The sequence below is a fragment of the Elephantulus edwardii genome, unplaced genomic scaffold, assembly GCF_000299155.1.
Source record: "Elephantulus edwardii isolate Elephantulus edwardi_28Jun2011 unplaced genomic scaffold, EleEdw1.0 scaffold00059, whole genome shotgun sequence".
Taxonomy (NCBI): Eukaryota; Metazoa; Chordata; class Mammalia; order Macroscelidea; family Macroscelididae; genus Elephantulus; species Elephantulus edwardii.
In genome coordinates, this window is record NW_006399809.1 from 6,803,305 (window position 1) to 6,824,289 (window position 20,985).

Here is a 20,985-nt window from a genome sequence, read left to right on the forward strand (position 1 = left end):
GGGACATCGCAGGAGAGGAAGGCCCTCTATGAGGTGGATTGATTCAGTGACTGGGATAATTGGGATGGGAGTGCCAGAGACAGTGCGATTGGCACAGGACAGAGTGGAGTTTAGGGCTGTTGTATATAGGGTCGCTATGAGTCGCAAGCGACTCGATGGCACATAACAACAAGAACAACAACATTTACCTGTCTTTAATATCGAGGATATGTTTACTTCAAAGAATGAGTCTGAGAGAAGTCCATCTTTTTTTGTATTCAGAAATGCTTTATACAGAATTGATGATAGTTATTTTCTGAATGTTTGGCAAAATTCACTTGTAAAACCGTCTGGTCCAGGAAATTACTTTTGTTGAAAGTTGTTTTATTACCTGTACAATTTCTTCTTTAGTAATGTGTCTGTTCAGGTGTTCTAGTTGGATCTGTGTCAGTTTATGTAAGTTGTAAGTTTCTAAGTATTTGTCTATTTCTTCTAGATTTTCATATTTTTTCAGTATAATTTTTCATAATATTCCATTGTTAACCTTTTAATTTTAGTTGGTTCTTTTGTGACATTGTCCTTTTCATCTATTAATCCAATTATTTGTGTCTTTATTTTCCTTTATTAGTTTTGGTAGTGGTTTGTCAGTTTTACTGACCTTTTTGCAAAACCAACTCCTGGTCTTTTTGATGGTTTCAATTATTTTTCTGTTTATTTCTGTCATTAGTTTTGTAATTTCATCTTTTCGCCCTTTGTTTTCTTTCTGTTCTTTTAAACTTTTTGGAGATGTTGGGTTAAAGAATAAACAATTATTATTTTTCCCCCTTTTGATGTGTCTGTTTAGTACTATAAATTGGCCTCTAACTACTGCTTTGGCTGTTTCCCAGAGGTTTTGGTAAGTTTTGTTTTCATTTTCATTTGTTTCAAGAAACTATTTTATTTCATTTTTTTTCTTTAAGTCTGTGCAGCAGCTTGGTCCATAGAGTCACCATCTAATTTTTTTCTATTTATGAAAAGCAAGCACTTACTGTGATCAAAATTAGTGCCAGTTTTCTCATTTTTCTCCACAGTAGCTCTGAGAGATAGTAGCCATTGTTGTTTCAAGCATAAAATAGGATTGATAATAGTCACCTTAAACATTTTCTTTGAGGGCTTAGAAATAATACATCCATCCAGTTCAGCATCTGGCATATCGAGGTACCTCAGCTGATGGTAATTTGAAGATAGATATTGTTCTTGCATCATGAAAAGTGTTCCTGAGGGATAAACAGAAGTGTGTGAAAGCTGCACTCTGGAAAGGAGAAGACTTACACATAGAAGGTGACTGTCTTTTTCAGTTTTGACTCAGGAGGAAAGACTCAATATCTATTAGGTTTGAATGAGCACAAATTTTTGCTAGATTCCTGGACTCTCATCAAAATTCATTCTTCTCTCTGAGAAGAATATTTTCCTTTTACCACATTTCATCTAGGGTTCCATAGGTAGAGTTGATTGTTAGGAAAATGTGAGAGTTCAGAGGACTGGCCCTCACCCTCTCCTTTTAGGTGAAGTATGAGGGGAACGAAGACAGGTGATCTCTCCATAGATCCAAACGTAACAGAGTAGCTGGGCTTGTATCTTTCTCATTACCATTGTACCAAGTCATAGAGGAGAGATGAGATTGCTGTTGTCAGATGTTATGTGTCATTGAGTTGCCCACAACTCATAGTGACCCTAAGTGCAACAGCCCTGAAGCCATCACAGTCCTGAGCCAGTCTCACTGACTCCAACAGACATAATGCCATTGCCCCAATTATTGCGAGGGTCTTCCTCACCTGCACTGTCCCTCCACCCTTCCAAGCATCATACACTTATTCAGGGATCGGTCCCTCCTGGCAAAATGACTGAAGTATGAGAGACGGAGCTTCAAAATCCTTGCCTCCAAGGAGAAACTTGATTTCACCTTCCTCAAGATAGACTTATTTGCTTTCTGGGAATCCATAGTTATGTTCCTTTTTCTCCAGCACCACAACTCAGAGGCATCAATTATTCTTATGTCAACTTTAGTCATTGCCCAGCTCTCTTTATGCACAGCAAGTAGACAATAAAATGAAGGTAACAAGATGATGTTACCACACAAGATAGTCAGTTTCCACACTGGGAAAGTATGGGAGGTATTTGGTTTTTGTTTTGTTTTTCCATGTGGCTAATACTATGTATCAACATCTTGCTAACTGCTCAGTAGCAGCATGCATGAACCATCTCCCCTCCTTTTGAGATATATTAGTCCAAAGCCTCTTTCCAAACAAGCCCAAGTGAAGATTTTATATGATTATTTATTCAGAGATATGATTGTATAATATTTGTACATACATAAGTTGACATGTTTCAGCAAACAGATTCTGCCCTGGATGTGTTCACCAGGTAGTGCCAAGAAATCTGGAGAATAACCAACTGGCCAACTGATTAAAAGAGATTTGTATTTATTCTCATTCCAAAAAAAGGTGACCCAACAGAATGTGGAAATTATATGGTATTAGCCACATGGAAAACCAAAACCAAACAAAAGCCAAATACCTCCCATACTTTCCCAGTGTGGAAATTGACAATTCATCTTGTGTGGTAACATCATCTTGTTACCTTCATTTTATTGTCTACTTGCTGTGCATAAGAGAGCTGGACAGTGTGACTTCATTACTAGCAGGAGAAGACCTCTCTTTCCAAACAAATATTCTCAAATTAGGATTTCAGCAGATACTTGGGGGGAGACAATTAAACCTGTTACACCTGGTAAATGACCTTGTTTTTCTATTCGGTGTCTCAGGGAGCACCAAGACTCCTGTAAGAGTTACTGTGTGGCCTGAGATGAAGCAGTGTGAGGAAAGGACTAAGAGAGTTACGAAAGAGTGAACTGAAGCTACATCCCCATAGAAACCAGTGTCTTCCATTGATCATTTCACAGGAACACCACAAAACAGGCCTTCTTTAGGATATACTGTGCCCATTTTACCGATCAAGAAAATTGAGGTACAGGTAGATTAAATACTTTAACCATTATTTCATTTCCAGAAATTGACAATATTGAGTTCATACACTGGTACTGTAAACCAAATATTACGTATTTTAACTTTTCTTAATGTTATGTCCTTTTAAAACAGCACGTCCTATGAAAGAAAGTAAATTTATCAAATGATTCCCTATCACCTCTAATTCAGATCATCAGATTCACAAACAGACTGAAATCTCAGCGTCAGGACACCGAGTGACCCACAGCTGTTGATGAGGCTGGACCAGTGGCCTTGTCATCTGATTAGCTCGCCCACGCAGCCCAGGGCACAGATGTTGTGTTTGGCAGAATTGGGGTGGAAGTTTTCCTAACAGAGCATGGCATGTCAATGATTTTCAGCCATGGGTTGGTCTTGTTTCTGCGTGTGTTTGGAAGATCTGTCTCTACCTGGAGCCAGGTCTAGCCTGGACCAGCTCTTAGGAAGCCAGAGTAGAGCACACAGTCTCCTAGAATTTATGAGTCTGTCATCATGACAGGATCAGACTTCCACATCTCTCTCCTATGAAACAGGTGATGGCTTTCAGTTACTACTTTCAGTTGGTAACTGAGCTGGCAGGGCTCCTCAAAGTAGAATGTGTGCTGAAGGATTGCCCCAGCAGTGTGTCTGTCTACACACGTGGATGGGGGTTAGACACTGAGGGTCGTTTGCAGGCAATCAGCTCATGTTTTAGAAAGGACATCTAAGCATCTCCATGTGATTTACTGTATCAATAATATGGAACAAAAAAACCCCTCCTTCTATGATGTCTACAATGTACATGTTGCCTCAAGGTGACAATTTCTCCTGAAGCCCATCACCGACCTTAGTCATTTGAGATCTAAGTGCTTTCATGGCACTATCTCCAAAATGACTGTCAGATTTATGGAACTTGTTTTGTAGCTTTGATATTCAGGCATTGCATTGCTAGAATTGCATTCATTTCATTCCACTTCCAGGAAATGTTCCTAGTGCTGCCGCTAATATTTAAAGGATCCTGATTTTCATTCCAGCAAGGGGCTTGTTGAAGCAGGTGAGAAGGCAGGGAGCTGTGTACGGTTAGCAGAGCAAGAACCACCTCTCACTATCTCAAAACTGTTCTCTGCCAACCTAGTGGTTTCTGAGTGATTCCTCTAAAAAGCAGTAATAAACAAGAGGCCTGAGTTGACAACTTGTGATGATGTTCTGAGTAATATATCTGAACCTTGATAGCTCCTGTGTCATCCTCACTATTTCCAGTAAGTTTGAGTCCATTGTTAAAATCACTGTGTCAATCTGTCTCATGGAGGGTGTTCCATATTTTCTCTGACAAGATGCCCTTTTCCAAGAACTGACCCCTCCTGACAACATCCCCAAAGCATGTGAGACAGTTTCACCATCTTTGATGCTGAGGAGCTCCCCTGGCTGTACTTCCTCCAAGACACACTTGCTCTTTTGTCAGTTCATGGGATATTCAGTACTCTTCTCCATTATCACAGATCACAGACATCACTTCTTCTTCTGTAATCTTTATTTATTATTCAACTTGCAAATGCATAGCAGGAAATTGGAAATACGTGGCTTGAATCATGTGCACTTTACTTTCTAAACCGGCATTGTTCTCTTTAGCACTTTGGAGCTGTGCTGGAGAGCAGATTTTTCTCAGTGCAACATGTCTTTGGTTTCTTTTTAGTCTTTTGATTTCTTGAATGCTGCTCTTTAATTGTTATTGTCATGTGACACTGAGTCAGAACCAACTCATAGCTGACCTTCCAGGAGGTTTTCAGAGGCAGTTAATTGCAGGAGAAGAGATTGCCCTTCCGCCTCCAATAGAACAGCTGGATGATTTGAACCACTGGAATTTCAACAGGATTTCTTTCCACTAAACCACCAGAGCTTCCTGCCCTTTACATTACGTTGTTGTGTTGTTATATGTTGCCGAATCGCTTGTGACTCACAGCAACCCTATGTACAACAGTTTTGAACCCTGCTCTATGCTGAGCCATCTTCATTGTCTCTTATACACCTCCCCCCATTGCCCCGTTCACTGAGTCAGTCCATCTCACCCAGGGTCTTCCTTTCTTGCACTATTCCTCCACCCTCCCAAACATGATGCCCCTCTCCAAGGCCTGGTCTCTTCTTGCTGTATGTCCCAAATATGTCAGCCGGAGTTTCAGAATTCTTGCTTCCAAGGAGCCACCTGATTTCACCCACTCCAGCACAAACCTGTTTTTTCTTCTAGCAGTCCATGGTATAATCAATACTGTTCTCCAGCACCATAGCTCAAAGGCATTGATTCCCCTTCTATCATCTGAAATCAATACTCTTGGTACTAGCAGCCAGAAAATTAAAAGATGAATTGCATTGGAAAGTGTGCTGTCAGCAACCTCTCTAAAGCACTGAAGAGCGATGATGTCAGTGTGGAGACTAAGGTGCACCTGATCCAGGCCATGGTCTTCTCAGTTTCTTGTTATGCATTAGAAAGCTTGCTATGCTTTACATTTCATGTTTTAATTTAATTAACAATATAATTTCATGAGAAAATAGGACAGTACTGTTACTCATAACACGTAACGTCACTGAAATTTAATAGGATTGGACATCAGAGGTTTAAACTGCTTTCAGTAGATTCTGTCATCTGGTCTCTGAATAACATGTAAAAGAGGGGGGGCATAGTAAAGAACTATGATTTCTCATGTGGTTATTCCTTTCAGGGATAAAATCTACTGTTGAAAGCAAAGCATAGAATAAAAATGGTTTTCCTCCTAAACCTAGAAATAAATCCAAGTGAATTGAAATGTATAAAAAGAATTATGAGATTAAGAATTTCTTTGAAGATTTTTAAAATCTTTCCTGATTTCATCAAAGCTAATACCTACTCTAAGAAATAGGTTCCTATTTTCCATTGTATTTTTACGGTGTTCTGTTGTCTCACAGGCTTGGAAACATCCACTTCTTAAACAACATGTCTTTGGAAACTGTGAACATTAGATAAACGACTATCGTTATAGAACAGAGTTCATATCTTTTGTTCATAGGGTCACTATGGACCATGCTTGACTCTATGGTACTTAACAACATTGTCTCACATACTTTGAGCATGTTGCCAGGAGGTTCCAGTCCATGGTGAAGGATATCATGCTCGGGAGGATGGAAGGACAGCGCAAGAAAGGAAGACGTAAGATGAGATGGGTTGACCCAGTAACTGGGATATTGAAAGGAGATGTGTCTCAGGATAGAGCAGGGTTCAGAGCTGTTGTGCCTAGGGCAGCTGTGAGAGGTAGTCAGCAGCACAGAAAAACAAAAACATTATTGGGGTAGGGAGCTGTGATTGGCATAGATACTTGGGAGTTGTACCTAAAGTCATGCATTTGAATTAGAACTCAAATTCATTGTTTTGGATTCACTAGGAACTCAGCAGGAGAAAAATGGGCAGTCTCTTCCTTGCCATTTACAGCCTCCACAGATCGGCTGGAGTGTCAGCTGTGAGTCATCTCTGACTGTACAGCAGTGAATTTGAGTATTTGAGATTGTTGGGGTCAGTAAATGCATGTTGGAAATATCTGTTGTTTGTTTTTGTTATGTGCTGTCGAGTCGCCTGCAACTCATAGCGACCCTATCTGTGTACAATAGCCCTAAACCCTGCTCTGTCCTTTGCCAGTTTCACTGTCTCCAACACACCCACACCCACTGTTCTAGTCACTGAATCAACCCATCTCATAGAGGGTCTTCCTATCCTGCACTGTCCCTCTCCAAGGTAAGAGCAAAAAAGGAAAAAAACCAAAAAGAAAAATGGAGCATGTTCCATCTATGAAGGTAGACTGGAACATCCCTGAGAATCAGGACAAGACGGAAACAGAACGATTTGAAACAGTGTAGACAGTCAACAGTCCTTTTTTGGTTTTTGAGTTTTGTTTGATTGATTTTTTTGAGTCCTTTTCTGTTTATGTCATGTTCTAAACTCTCTAAAATCAAACTGTTAATTGTGTAGTGTCTAGCAAAATAGGAGAAGTAAAGGTGTTACAAATGGTGTGTGCTCAGTCACTAATCTAAAGATTGGCCGTTTGCGCTACCCAGTGGTTCCACGGAAGCAAGATCAGGCGATCTGCTTCCACAACGTTAACAGTAGAGAAAAATCTCCAGGAGAAAAATCTCCAGGAGGCAGCTCTGTCCCAGCACGTTGCGCCTCCTTGACCCAAAGTCCACCAAGAGGAACAATAGAGAGCCGCAGTTTCTGTTATTAAAGAATTCAGACGTGAACGGGAAAGGGTTTCTTCTTTTTTTCCAAAGTCATTAATTTTTTTTACTTCATTTCTACAATCAGATATGCCAGTCATCTTGGCACCAAGCCTTTGCTTGTTCTGTTTCGATGATCTTTTCTGCCATAATTCTAACAATTTTCTATATGCTGCATTCTTTTTTCTGTGATACTTGTTGTGTAGTGCCGTCGAGTGGAGTGCAATTCATAGCGACCCTACAGACAGCAAATTGGTTCTTTGGATACCAGCAGTACCTGCACCTTCGAGGTCTCTGAGCATGAGCGCCGGCAGACAGAGTCCTTGGCCTCCCCCTGCTGGTGCTCTTGCATTCCTGCAGGCACACTCCAACAAATAAATGCCTCTTTCACTTAATTCTATTTAGCAAATGGAAGATGTTAATACATGTATCTTGCAACAATAAAATGTTATTTTTAAACTGGTAAATATAAACTTAGAACCAATTATTAGCATTCTATTCTTATAGCCACAGTTTAAAAAAAATACTTGGAAGTATACCCAGCTCTTCTTGGAATTAAGATTCCTTTCTAATGTATATTCCTCCCAATCTTGCCAATAATGACATAATGTCTATAAAAAGATCAATTTTTGTTTAAATCAAAGTATGCAATTCTCTTAAATTTTAATTAAACTTTATTATAGGAATTTTAGCCATTCCCAGCGTATGAATCTCAACGTATTTGTTATCCACTTTATTGTATCAACAGTTATAATTCACTTTAAATAAGTATCTGTAAATTTATGTAAAAGGATGACTTCTTGGAACCAATATACTTAAATTACAGATGTCTATGTTTTGAATCATTGCACACTTTACGAAGAGTCAGATTCTCATACTAGAGGATTCTTCCCCAGAGAAGGAATTACCTTTCTAGACCTTGAGTAATACTTGTTCATATAATAAGTAATGTCACAGTTAACATTATTTTTCATCCCCAAATTAAAATACATGGTAGAAAAATGTGTTCAACAAAGGGTTCTTTTTCCTTACTAGCTGTGGATTTAAGTTCTAAGAAAAGTTGATTTTTCAATTCCTTGTTAGGTACCTAGGTGTGTAGTTCGTGTTATTATTCTCTCATCTCTGATGCCCATTAAACAAGACTGATGCATCTCTCCCCTTCTTAGGATTCTGAGTCTGAGAGTTAATATCTGCAGCATTAGGCCTTCCTAATTTAATAGGATGAATTGGGTAGAGCTGATTCAATAAAGAAAAGGAATGGCTAATCCTAATCACATCAGATAGCAAGATCAATTTTTGAGATATATGCCCTTGGTATATCATATAGGATCAATTTAATATTCTCCTTCTGACTCAAGCCTCTGAAATCCACTCTGCCAAGATAATGTTGTTAGGGCCATTTTAAAGGCATGGAGCCCATGACCACCACCTTCAGAACTAAACTGCTGGGCCCGCCTACTCAAACTCAGAGAAGTTCATTCCTGCATGATTTAAATACCACAGAAGACTCTTCTTTTGATTGTGTTCTGAACTTACAAAACAAAATTCTATTTTTATTTTCTCTTTTACTTCTCCCAAGTAAAAATCCAAGATCTGATTTTGGCATTTTGCTCATAAGCACAGGTGGTGCTTTTTAATTGTAGGTTTGATAGCCTTTTCCCCCCTTCTTTTCTTTCTTTCTTTCTCCTCCTGAAGTCTCATTGAGAAAGCTCTCCCCCTTTCCAGGTGAATGTGAGTTAGGTTTTGGCATCTTTCCCAGGAGGATTGTAAAGTACATATTGAAATGCAGATGTTTCTAATTTCTGATTCTGTGGTGGTTTTCTTATATTATTTTCTACCAGGATCCAGGCCTTCAGTCCAGACTCTTTTTGATATGTGACTCAGATGCCCCCTAGAGTCTCATTGCCATCTGTTTTCAGTTAATAAAATGGAAAGGCTTGTGGGAGGATCATCCACACCTCACAGCCTTGACTGAAGAGTGGCCTATGCCACTGCTCCTCTGGTTCCAGGACCCACATGTAGCTGCAGGACAAGCCCAGTATGTACAATGATTGTATATACAGGAAAAAAGAGAGAGGTCTGATTGTTAACCAAAGATAGCAGATTCTCCTGCCCCTCAATTCTGTGATTCAGTAAAATTTACAAAGAAAGCTTCAAGGTAAGATAAGGCTCAGCAGAGAGGAAAGAGGTGAAAGAGTTGAATTCGACTCTCAGCCAAAATTCATGAAGACGCAGACATAACCTGTCCTGTTTTCTGGTTTACAGGCTGTACCTGGAGCTGAAGCTGATGTGGCTGTTGGAACCTTGGTTGTCGGAGCTGAGGGGACCCCAGTGGAGGAAGCGGAAACAGAGAAGGCCGCTTTCTCTGCTGATGAAGGAATAAGTTTAGAGGAGGCCAAAGTTGATAGTGAAACTGTGGAGACAGCTGACAGTGACAAGCCACTTTCAGAAGAAGTGGAAGTAACGGTGCCTCAGGTAATGGGGCCAGGGACGTGGAGGTTCTGGAAAGACAGTGCCAGTCAGAATATTGTGTCTTTTGGTTAATGGGATAACTCTTGTTGGGTGTAACATAGGTTTGCCACCATTTTTTTGAGCTCTGGTGGCCTAGTGATAAGAATCTGCACTGTAATCCCAAAGATAAACAGTTCAGATCTACCACCTTCTCCTTAGGATAAGAATAGACAATCTCCTGTACAATTTACTGCTTCTGAAAACCCTCTGACTGTGGTAGGTTCCAACTGAATAGGAACAATGTTTCCACCAAAAGAGTTTACTGAATGCTCAGAAAGAGTGATACCAATAGCCTCTCAGTGTCCGCATTGTGAGGTTCTGCAAGTGTCTCCGGTGTCTAAAGCTGCCTGGACTGAAACACGGACAAAACAAAAGGAAATAGCCAGGTAGCATGAGGGAGAAGAGGAACCATGTGTAAGATCTAGAGGATTAGGATGGCAAGGTAGGGGGAGAAAGGATTTGTCTTAATTCACAGGGTTTTCATAGCAATAATGTGAGAAAACAATTGGAGCCAGTGCCAGGCGCAAGATCTGATCTTCAGCATCAGTAGTTATATTGCTATTTTTTGTTTTGGTGATATTATTAAAAGTCCCCAGATTTACCATTGTTAAGTGTTGTCAAGTCAGAACCAGCCCATTGCTGACCCTCCAGCAGGTTATCAGAGGCAATAAATCACTCAGGAGGAGATTTCTCGTCCTTCTCCCACTGAGCTGCTAGTGGATTCGAACCACATGCCTTCAGGATTACAGCACAGCTTCTTACCACTAGGCTACCAGAGCTCCCTTAGTTCCATCATCTGTATATGTCCATTTGTATCTCTTATAAAAGGAGAATAGCCTCTAACTGCATAGCTCTCAATTAGAATAGAGTTAGCCCCCAATCTCCATTATACACACCAGGAAGGATGTCATCAGAGCTGTGTTCAGATGTGACAAATCCATGTGCTCCAAGACTGTTGGAGCTTCAAGTTTAAGTACAAGATCAGGATGGTGACATCATGGGAGGTGAAGAGGGGGCATGCAGAATGTACTGGGTGACAATGTCAGAGGCAGTGGGGCACCCAAATGTCTGTTAATAAATTTTGTATTATGTTTTAGCAGAATATCATACTGTGTTTTAGTTTGTTATAATAACGAAGACATTTTTTATGCCCAGCTTATATGTTTCAGTATACCTTCAAGGCTGAAATATTTTGCTAATATTTCTTTCTAACATGTGAGGAGGGACTGGTCCTTGGAGAGGGACATCATGCTTGGGAGGGTGGAGGGACAGCACAGGAGGGGAGGGCCCTCTATGAGGTGGATTGATTCAGTGACTGGGGTAATCAGCATGGGTGTATCGGAGACAGTGTGATTGGCACATGACAGCAGAGTTTAGGGCTGTTGTACGCAGGGTCACTATGAGTTTCAAGCGACTTGATGGCACACAACAACAACAACATTTCTTTTTTAACCTTCTAATGTGCTTGGATCTGGGAGAAGGATGAGCTGTCTCCTCCTGTGTGATTTATTGTCTCAGAAAACCTGCTGGATGGTCAGCTATGAGTCGGTTCTGACTTAATGGCACACAACAACAATGTGCTTGGATCAGCAATTGTAATATGCTGTTAAGTCGGAGGTGGAACCCAGTCAGAGGCTGAAATAGCATGGGAGGAGATTATTCATCGTTCTCCCTCATAGCACCTGGCAGATTCGAACCACCTACCTTTAGGCAGCACAGCTCCTTACCACTAGGCCAGTAGAGCTCCCTAGGTTTGCATCACAGCTATCATTATTGCCCAGTTACGATGATTCTTTGAATTATGTGGTTTCCTCTGTATCTGTTGTAATAAGGGCATCATTTTTATTTTGCTGATTGTTTGTATTACTGCTGTTGTTTCTGCATTCAGTGATAGATAGGAATTGTGATTGATGGTTAATATTAGTACAAAGCATTACTAAGGAACTTGTGTGGTCGGGTATGTGTGGAGGCCCACTGAGGGGCAGTGACAACATGAGTTACAGCTCTGGGTGACACCAATACTAGTGGCTCCACTGAGGCAGGGACAGTTTTCTGTGGCCCACTGTTTGTTTCTCTTTCTTGATTGTGGATGAAAGCAGTAACGAATAAGCTAATGTTAAGCTTTCCCTTTCATCCCATTGGGGCAAAAATAGTGGGTAATGGTGGTACTTTCGGCTTCTTAAATAGAGAGCATTGTTTTCCCTGATGGAGGATTAGAGATGCTCTGCCCATTGGTATTCTGGGAAACATAGAGTATGACCTGAAAGGCAGTTCAGCATCTCTGGATTTCTCTATGCTGGTGAGACTTCCCCTGCCTGATCATATTTGTTTAAAACATTAAATGAAAAAGGAGACCTCAACCCTATGGCTTTGCTTCCACCAGGCAACAGAGGTAGATGGTCGAGCTAATAAACACTGAGATATTCTCTTCAGTGTGTAATAACCAATGAGCAGTGTATTAATCCCTTGTCTTGAAATCCACACCACCCATTTGAACCCATCATACAGTGTCAGACTATTCAGGAATCCCGTAAACGTAAAGATAATGAACATAAAGAAAATTGTAGAAAGTTAAATATCAGTTTAAACAAGTGTTAGCGTTCATCAAGAAACAAATGGACCACTGCATACCTGAGTCCCTGAAGCTTGTACCTGGCATCCTGTGGCATTCAGGCTCAGGATTGCCTCCCAGTGCCATCGGAGTAAGGTACACTCCCCTTTCATTTCCTATCACGCTTCTTAGAAGTGCCAGTGATAAAGTGATTAAACACTCACCATCCAAACCATGGAAGGAAAGGCCTGCAGAGATACCAGCCTTGGAAACCCTCTGAGGCAGTTCTGTTATGTAGGATCTCCGTGAGTCAAAAATTAGTTACATGGTGGTAGTAACTTTCTTCCCAGTTTGTACAGAAACCTCATTCTTCATTAACTGCATGATAATTTTAGACCCAGAAAAATCCTCACACTAGAATTTTGGTCCGCATAAAAGAATAGAAGGACCTGAAGGAGGCTGGGTCACGAGACAGGTGCATCAGGGCTGGATCCAAAGACATGGAAGCCTGAGCTGGGTTTGGAAAACAGCTAGTTACATGAGGTGAATGCAGGAGATGGTAGTAAAGAAGGTGAAAGGGAGGTTTAGGCCAGCAGTGGAGGACCTGGAATTCTTATTCTCAGGAGCCCCTCATACCGCCGTATTTCCTTTCCAGGAGAAGGTCATCCCTTCTGTGGTCATAGAGCCTGCTTCCAACCATGAAGGGGAGGGAGAACATGATGTAATAGTTGGTGCAGAAGCCAAAGAAACAACTGATGAGGCGGCTCTGCCAGAATCCACCAGCAAGACAGTGCCTGCGACGGAGCCGAGGGCCCTGGAGGACACGTCGCCGGCTCCCTCAGCACCAGCCGGAGATGCTGACCAGGCAGGAACTGCACAGGACACTGCTCAGGAATTGCCCCCTGGATTTCTCTATAAGGTCTTCTCTCTTTTTTTCTTTCCCTTTCAATGTTTTATGGCCATTTTTTACTTACTTTTGCTTTGAGTCCATTTTGTTCGAACTTTTGATTCTCCCTTTTGACTTTTACTCTTTATTGTATATATTCGTTTTTACTACTTACCCCTTCCTGCTAACACCACATTGTAAAATCGAGAGACTTCTAGGGCTGCTGGGCAAGTAAGCAGGGGACCCTGGTGGTGTAGGGTTCAAATCACTCAGCTGCTAACCAGAAGGTTGGCTTTATCTACCAGGTGTTCCTGGTACGGGAGAAAGGTGTGGCAGTCTGCTTCTGTAAAGGTTCACTGCCTTGGAAACCCTATGGGAAAATCCTCTGCCTTAGACGGTCATGGTCATCTGAAGTATACTGGATGAGTTTGGTTTGGAATAACAAGCAAACACTACAGTTATTGCTTTACTTTTAAAAAGGATAAATTAGAGAAAAGATCTCTACAGAATTAGTCACTGCCCCAGCTCTTGCCCAACTCTGTGCTCCCCCATGCTCTATGGGTAACCCTAATCTTGCCCCTAAACTATGTTTTTTTAAATTATCTTTTGCTTAACTATATACAAAATGGGTTTACATCCTATCGCAGGGCAGAACTCAGGAATTAATGGCAGACCCAGCTGCTTAGTACAGTATCTAACACCAAGTAAGATGGCAGTTTTTTTAAAACAAGTGAGTAAATACACGAATGGCTTTCTTTGTTGTTTTGTTTTATAAAAGTCTAAATTGATGAGAATATTTTTTTATTCAAAATGACCATTGTATCACTACTTGGCATTTTTGTAAGTCAAAGAGACTACAAAAAGACGTCATGGAAACATAAACGACAGCTGGTTATAATTTTTCCGTTCTGTAATTTGGTTTTACATTGCAACATTCAGATTCTTTTCAGAAGTGTTAAATTTGTGTGTATCTGAGGGGGTGAGGGTTGAATTGTAATAAAGGACTCAACTCACTGCTATCAATTTGGAACCAACTGTTAGCTGATACCTCCGCTGAGCTACCAAGACTGTAACTTGCACAGGAAGTGACTACCCAACTTACCCCTCAGAGCAGCGGGTAGATCTATGGGTTAACAGTTCAGTGTATAGAGCAGCATGTCAGAGTTCTCTTGAGTTGTGTTGTTTTGTTGTTATATTGACCCAGAGATTACCCTCCAGTGAATTTTCAGAGGCAGTATCACATGTGAGCTGATTGTCAGTCTTTTTCCTATGGAGAAAGTGGTGGATTTGAACCAAGTACCTCTGCAGTGCTAACATAATTCAGTTGTCACCCATTGTCTCTCTTTTCCCTCTCTGTATTTCATCCTGTCTCTGACAGGAATAGGTATAATGATTTATGAATGAATGAATGAATGAATGAATATGAAAGAGCATTAAACATTTGCTTAGTGAGTGCACTGTGTTCTTTTGCGTTTAGTCCTCGTTGGCATTCAGAAAGACAGGCAGCGGTGTGTGGGCAGAACTGGGTATACTAGACCAGCCTGGCTTCTTAAGTGTGCTGTATCCATGTGCTGCATTCTCAGTTCCAGTATCTCATCAGAGAAATAAATTTTGAAGTTTGATAGTCTTGCACAGTTCTGACATACTCTGATTGTTTATGAAAAATAAACATTTAAATAAACAGAATTTCTTTATCTTGTGGAATGGAGGCAGGTAGAGGACAGGAAGACATATAAGTGACTTGTTATTTAAACTAAACTATAGGTACACTGTTTATTCCATTATTCCTTTTACTTAAAAATTATTTTTCTGTGATAATACATTAAGGAAGTCTTTTTGAAAGAAAGGAGAAAATAAATTGAGTCACCCTTTTTTGGTTTGTTTTTTAGCTTATTATTAATTTCAATGAAAATTTAAAGAGGCTTTGGATTTCCATTCATTCATTGTTGCACTTTTCTCTCCTCCCTACCCTCTCGCCTAGTATACTCCTCCCTTGGAAAAGTAAAAGAAAAATTCTTTCATTGTTATACAGTCCCTCCCCCCTATGCAGCCTCTGCTCTGGTCTCCCATCATGGAAAAAATACCTAATCACATATCCCTTTTAAACAGTTTTCTCCCTCATCTGTTTCAATGCAGTATATATTATTGAACCCATCTTTCTCAGTCTCTCCCCAAACCCAAGGTCAGTCCTGTTTTGCAGCAGTGGCACCATGCAGTATTTGTCCTTCTATGACTGAGATACTTCACTCACCATAATGTCCTCCAGGGTCACCCATTTTGAATAATATTGCATGAGTTTCTTGTTTTTCAAAGCAGCATAGTATTCCATTGTGTGGATGTAACCCAGCCTTCTCTCTTCATTCGTTTGTTGATTGGCACTTAGGTTGTTTCCAACTCCTACTGTGAACGAAGCCACAATAAACATGGGTGTGCATATATCTGCCTGCATGTCAGTTATGGTCCCTTTGGGGTATATTCCCAGTAGTGGAATTGCTGGGTCAAATGTTTTCTCTATTTGCAACTTTTTGAGAAAGTGCCAAACCACCTTCCACAGTGATTGCACCACTTTACACTCCCACCAGCATTTGATGTTTGCTGTTCTGACTGGGGTGAGATGATAGCTCATAGTTGTTTTGATTTGCATCTCTTACAGCTAGGGATTTTGAACATTTCTTCTTGTGCTTGTTAGCCATCTGAATGTCTTCTTCGGTGAAGTGTCTGTTCATATCCTGTGCCCATTTTTCTATTGGATTATTTAGCTTTATCTTCTTGTGGTGCTCAAGTATTTTATAAATTCTGGATATAAGTCCCTTATCTGATATGTCATCACCAAATACTTTTTCCTGGTCGATGGCTTCCCTTTTTACCCTGTTGGAGAAGTTTTTGGATGTGCATAGGGATTTGATTCTTAGAAGGTCCCATTCATCTGTTTTATCTTCTCCTGGTTGTAGGTGAGTCATCCTTTAATTCTCGTAAAATATTCCTGTTTACTAACTGACAGAAGTTAATATTATGGAAACATTTTTAACACGTTGCCGCACACTTTTAAATTGACGACCGTGCTTAGAAACACATTTTGGGGAGCTCTGGTGGCCTAGTGGCAAGGAGCTGCAACTACAATCCCAGAGGCGCACGGTTCGAACCCACCAGATGCTCTGCCGGGGAAGGAGGGACAATCTCCCCCTGTACCAGTCAGATCTGATTTGACGGTACACTCACACAAAAATAATAAAATAAAATAAAAAGGGGAAAAAAAGAAACACATTTTGCTGTCATTTGCAGCAACACGTTTAAAGAAACAACAGTAAAACAATGATAATAAAAGACAAATCTTTAAAATGTGTTGTTTAAAATGTAGTTCATACATTAATGACTTCCTATTGCACAGAGTATTAAATAGGATTTCCCTTCCACTATCTAGCCTTTCTTTCACGAGGAATAAGAATACATTTCTTACTCTTTTTATGCTCTAGAGGTGCTGCTGAAAGTGTCTGCTTTTTAATTGCTTACCTTTTCTTGAAGTAATCTATTACTTTGCAATCTTTTGTAGGTGGAAACACTGCATGACTTTGAGGCAGCAAATTCTGATGAACTTAACTTGCAAAGGGGTGATGTGGTACTGGTGGTCCCATCAGACTCAGAAGCTGACCAGGTAAAGAATCAGATGCCACAGGATGTATTCACTTTTTGGAGGGTTTGTGTGTGTGTGTGTGTGTGTGTGTGTGTGTGTGTGTGTGTGTGTGTTTTGGGTTCTCTGCCCCCCCCTGTAAGGTTACTGGATGCAGTGACTTCCAAACTCATTTATATTTTCTGAAATACCGTAAGTTTCTTCTGCTGATGGTTTGTGACTGCTTTAGTCTTCAATAAATGCGACACTGTCTATGTGAATGTATGGCACCTTCCCAGGAGTGATTATCACCAGGAAAGAGCAGTGCCTGCCTTGTTGTCTTGCGAGGTAGGAAAACTGACTGGTAAACCCACAAGTGCCTGTAGAGGTCGAGCTCTGGTGAGTAGAATCAGGTAGAGAGCCTGTTGAGGTCCCAAATGTGCTAGCACAATTTGTAAACAGGCCTCAGTGTGAATGACATTTTTATTTCTAATCAGAATTGACTCCAGATCGCTGCCAATAAAGTGGCCTGAACTCAATTTTCCCAGTTGCCCAATCATCTTGTTCCATATTGCTTTTCCCTAGATGCCATCCCTCTGGCTCCCAGTTTGCCTGGGGAAATACCTCAGCACTGTCTCTACAAGTGTACCACAGAGGATGCCCAAACAAAGAGCCTCTAGGTGAAAGATCATCTTAGCGAGAGGAGAGAATGCCTCAAGGGCTTTGTTCCATTTCAGGGCTCCTTCAAGTACTCGGCACTGTGCAGTCGAGTCAGAACCAATTCAGAGTTGATCCTCCACTGAGTTTTTGGACTGACTGTAAATTGTGCCACAGGAGACTACCCATACTTCTCCCACAGAGCTGCTTGTAGATTTGAGCCACCAGAGACATGGTTTTCAAGTGAGCCATGCAATTTCCTATGAACTGAGCAGCCAGAGCTAATTGCTGTTGTTATGTGTCTTCAAGTCGACCATGATGCATAGTGACCCTGTGAACAACAGAACTGAACCCTGTCCTATTCTGTGCTGTCCTCATCATCTCTGATGTACTTAAGCTTATTATTACAGTCACTGAGTCAGTCCATCTTGCTGAGGGGCTTCCTCTCTCATAATGAAGCATGATATCCTTTTCCAAGGACCAGCGTCTCCTGACAACATGTGTGTGAGATAAAGCTTCACCATCATCACTTCTAAGGAGCACCCTGGTTGCACTTTCTCTGAGACTTATCTGTGTGTTCTTTTGGCAGTCCATTGGATACTTTGTACTCTTCTACATCACAATTCAAAAGTATTGTTTTTTCTGTCGTCCTTATTCAGCATCCAGGTTTCAGTGCATAGCAGGTGATTGAAAAGACCCGGCTTGTATCAGGTGCACCTTTGTTTTGAAATTGATGATGTTGTTCCTTAGCACTTTGGTGAGATCCTTGACAGCAGATATACCCAATAAATTCTATCTTTTGATTACTTGATTGCTGTTACCCTGGGTATTGATTGTGGAGTCAAGTAAGATGAAAGAGTTGACAACTTTAGTCTTTCTTCATCTATCCACAATGCTGCCTGCTGACCCGGTGGTGATGAGTTTTGTCTTCTTAATGTTGAGATGTATCCATATGAAGGCTGTAGTCTTTCATCTTCTCCAGCAAGTATTTTATGTCCACTTGAGTTCCTTACAGCATCTAAATTCTGTGTTCTTAAAATCCCCTTTGAAAGGAAGAGATACAGACTGACTGATCAGACACACTGGAGAACATTTTACAGTAATGTAAATTCTTTATTATTTGATAGGTATATGGGTTACAGGAATATAAGGTATATAGGCTAAATGAATATGCCCATTTGTCAAAATTCATTGAAATGTAGTTAGTTCTTTACATTAATACTATAGTGTTTAAATTATATTTCTTTAAAGAAATCCTTCTAGCAAAGTGACTGAATAATGAGGTGCTGAGCACTACTTTTTAAAAAATTTTATACATTGTGTTTCATTCATGAACATTGCAGTTTCACACTTTCCTTCATCACATTATGTTTCATCCTAACACTCATATACATTGTGTTTTATAAAATTAAACACCATTGATCTATGTGTACCATTACCCCATCTTTTCAGGTATAAATGAAATCTTTCCCATTCCTTCATCCCACCCTCCCACTTCTGCCCACCGAACTCAGCTATTGTCATGATTTGCCCATTTTCTGTCCCTTTGGCCCCTGAATCTTTCCCTTTTGGACTTTCATACACATCTTACTAGTTACCCTTCTATTTTTACAATAATAGCCTATGCAGCATTTGTCCTTATAATACTGACATACTTCACTCAACACAATACTCTCTAGACTCTCCCATGTTACATAGTATTTTACAAAATTATTATACCTCAGTGTTGCTTAGTATTCCACTGGTTCAGTGTACCACAGTTTCCCAATCTAGTCTTTTATTAATGGGCATTTGGTCTATTTTCTTGCTATTGTGAATAATGCTGCTGTGAACATAGATCTTGGTCTGTTTCTCAATTCCATTTTCCTTAGGATATATTCCTAGCAGTGGAATGATTTTGTAAAATACTGTGTAACATGACAGACTCTAGAGAACATTATGTAGTAAACTAACTCAATCTCATAAGAACAAATATTACATAAGACCATTACTGTAAAAATAGTAGGATAACCAGCAAAATGTGTACAAAAGTTCAAAGGCAGAAAGGGCTAGGGCAGGGGAGCTGAAGAGAAGGAGGGAAATCAGAGTCACAGAGTTTGGCGGACAGAGAGAGGGCCTGAAGGAATTAGGATAGGTCTTATAGAGACCTGAAAATATAGGATGACAGTAAAAGTAGATCAATGGTGATTAATTTTATAAGACACAGTTTTATAAAATCTGGGAATGATCAGTGAAACACAGTATAAATGAAGGAATGTGTGAAACACAATGTATATAGATTTTGCATGTATACTAATATAGAATTTTTTTAAAAGTAGGAAAAAACTCATAAGGGTAATTAGTAAGATATGTAGAGATTTCTGAAAGGAAAAACAGAAAGGGGAAAGGTGGTAGAAAAAAGAGAAAGAGTGGAAATCACTGGGAAAATTTTTGATGCACATGTTATTATTGTTGTTACATGCTGTCAAAACATGTGTGTCTCTGACCCACCTACCCCCATTACTATTACCCTAGTCACTTAGTCCATCTTATCCAGGGCCTTTCACTCCTGTGCTGTTCCTTTACTCTTCCAAGCATGAAGTCACTCTCCAAGGATTGATCCCTCCTTGCACCATGTCCAAAGCATGCTAGATGAAGCTTCAAAATCCTAGCCTCCAAGAAGCAACCTTTGATGCATAGAGGGTCTTAATTTTTTTAAAAGTTTGTCTCATTGACGTTATCCTCCTCTGTTGGTGGTGTATTTCTCATTGTATTTGCCAGACTATTTATAACATAAGCTAATCATTCTATTGGAAACAGGAATGGCAACAACATGCCATTCCTAAACAACATGCCTCTGGAAACCCTGTGAACTTTGATAAATGTCGATAGTTACAGATAGTCTTCAGGCCTTTTGTTCACATTGTTGCTATGAGTCCTGCTTGACTCTATGGCAATCAATAACAATGTAATTCTAAGCTTGAACTCAATTTGTTTCTTGAAATCGTTATGGTTTTGAGCTTTACTCCTAGGTCTCTACCTTGAGTTGATTTTTGTGTGCGGTATGATATGTGGATTTTGCTTCAGTTTTTTGCAGGTAGATTTCCAATTTTGTCAGCACCATTTGTTGAAGAAATTGTCATTTCCTCATTTGATAGATTTTGTTCCCCTGTCAAATACCAGTTGACTGTAGGTTAGATGGGTTAATTTCTAGGTTCTTGATTTTTGTTCCATTGGTCTATGTGTCTGTCATTGCTGTTTTTTATTATTATAGTTGCGTTGTAGATTTTTAGTTCAGGCAGTGTTATGCCTCACATTTAATTCAGAAGAGCTTTCCTTATTCAAGATCTCTTTCCTTTCCAAATAAACTTGTCAATTGCCTTTTAAGTCTTTTTTGAAAACTGAGTTTGATGTTTGTATTGAGATTGCATTAAACACGTAGATTGCTTTGGGTAGGATTATCATTTTCACCATGTTGAGTGTTCCTATCCATGAACAGGGAATATTTTTCCATTTAGTTGTATCTCTTAATGGTTTTTTTGTAATAGTGTTTTGTAGTTTTCTTTAAAGATATTAT

At 40.1% G+C, this 20,985-nt stretch overlaps 1 protein-coding gene across 2 annotated transcripts in view; it reads left to right on the forward strand.

The window, feature by feature from the left end:
- AMPH (amphiphysin) overlaps window positions 1–20,985 on the forward strand; it is a 340,422-nt gene that overhangs the window by 311,139 nt on the left and 8,298 nt on the right. For both annotated transcript variants that reach the window (XM_006887583.1, XM_006887584.1), the window contains 3 exons: window positions 9,483–9,692; window positions 12,935–13,198; window positions 16,716–16,817. In XM_006887583.1, coding sequence (XP_006887645.1) covers window positions 9,483–9,692; window positions 12,935–13,198; window positions 16,716–16,817 — 576 coding nt within the window. The remainder of the gene's footprint in view (window positions 1–9,482; window positions 9,693–12,934; window positions 13,199–16,715; window positions 16,818–20,985) is intronic.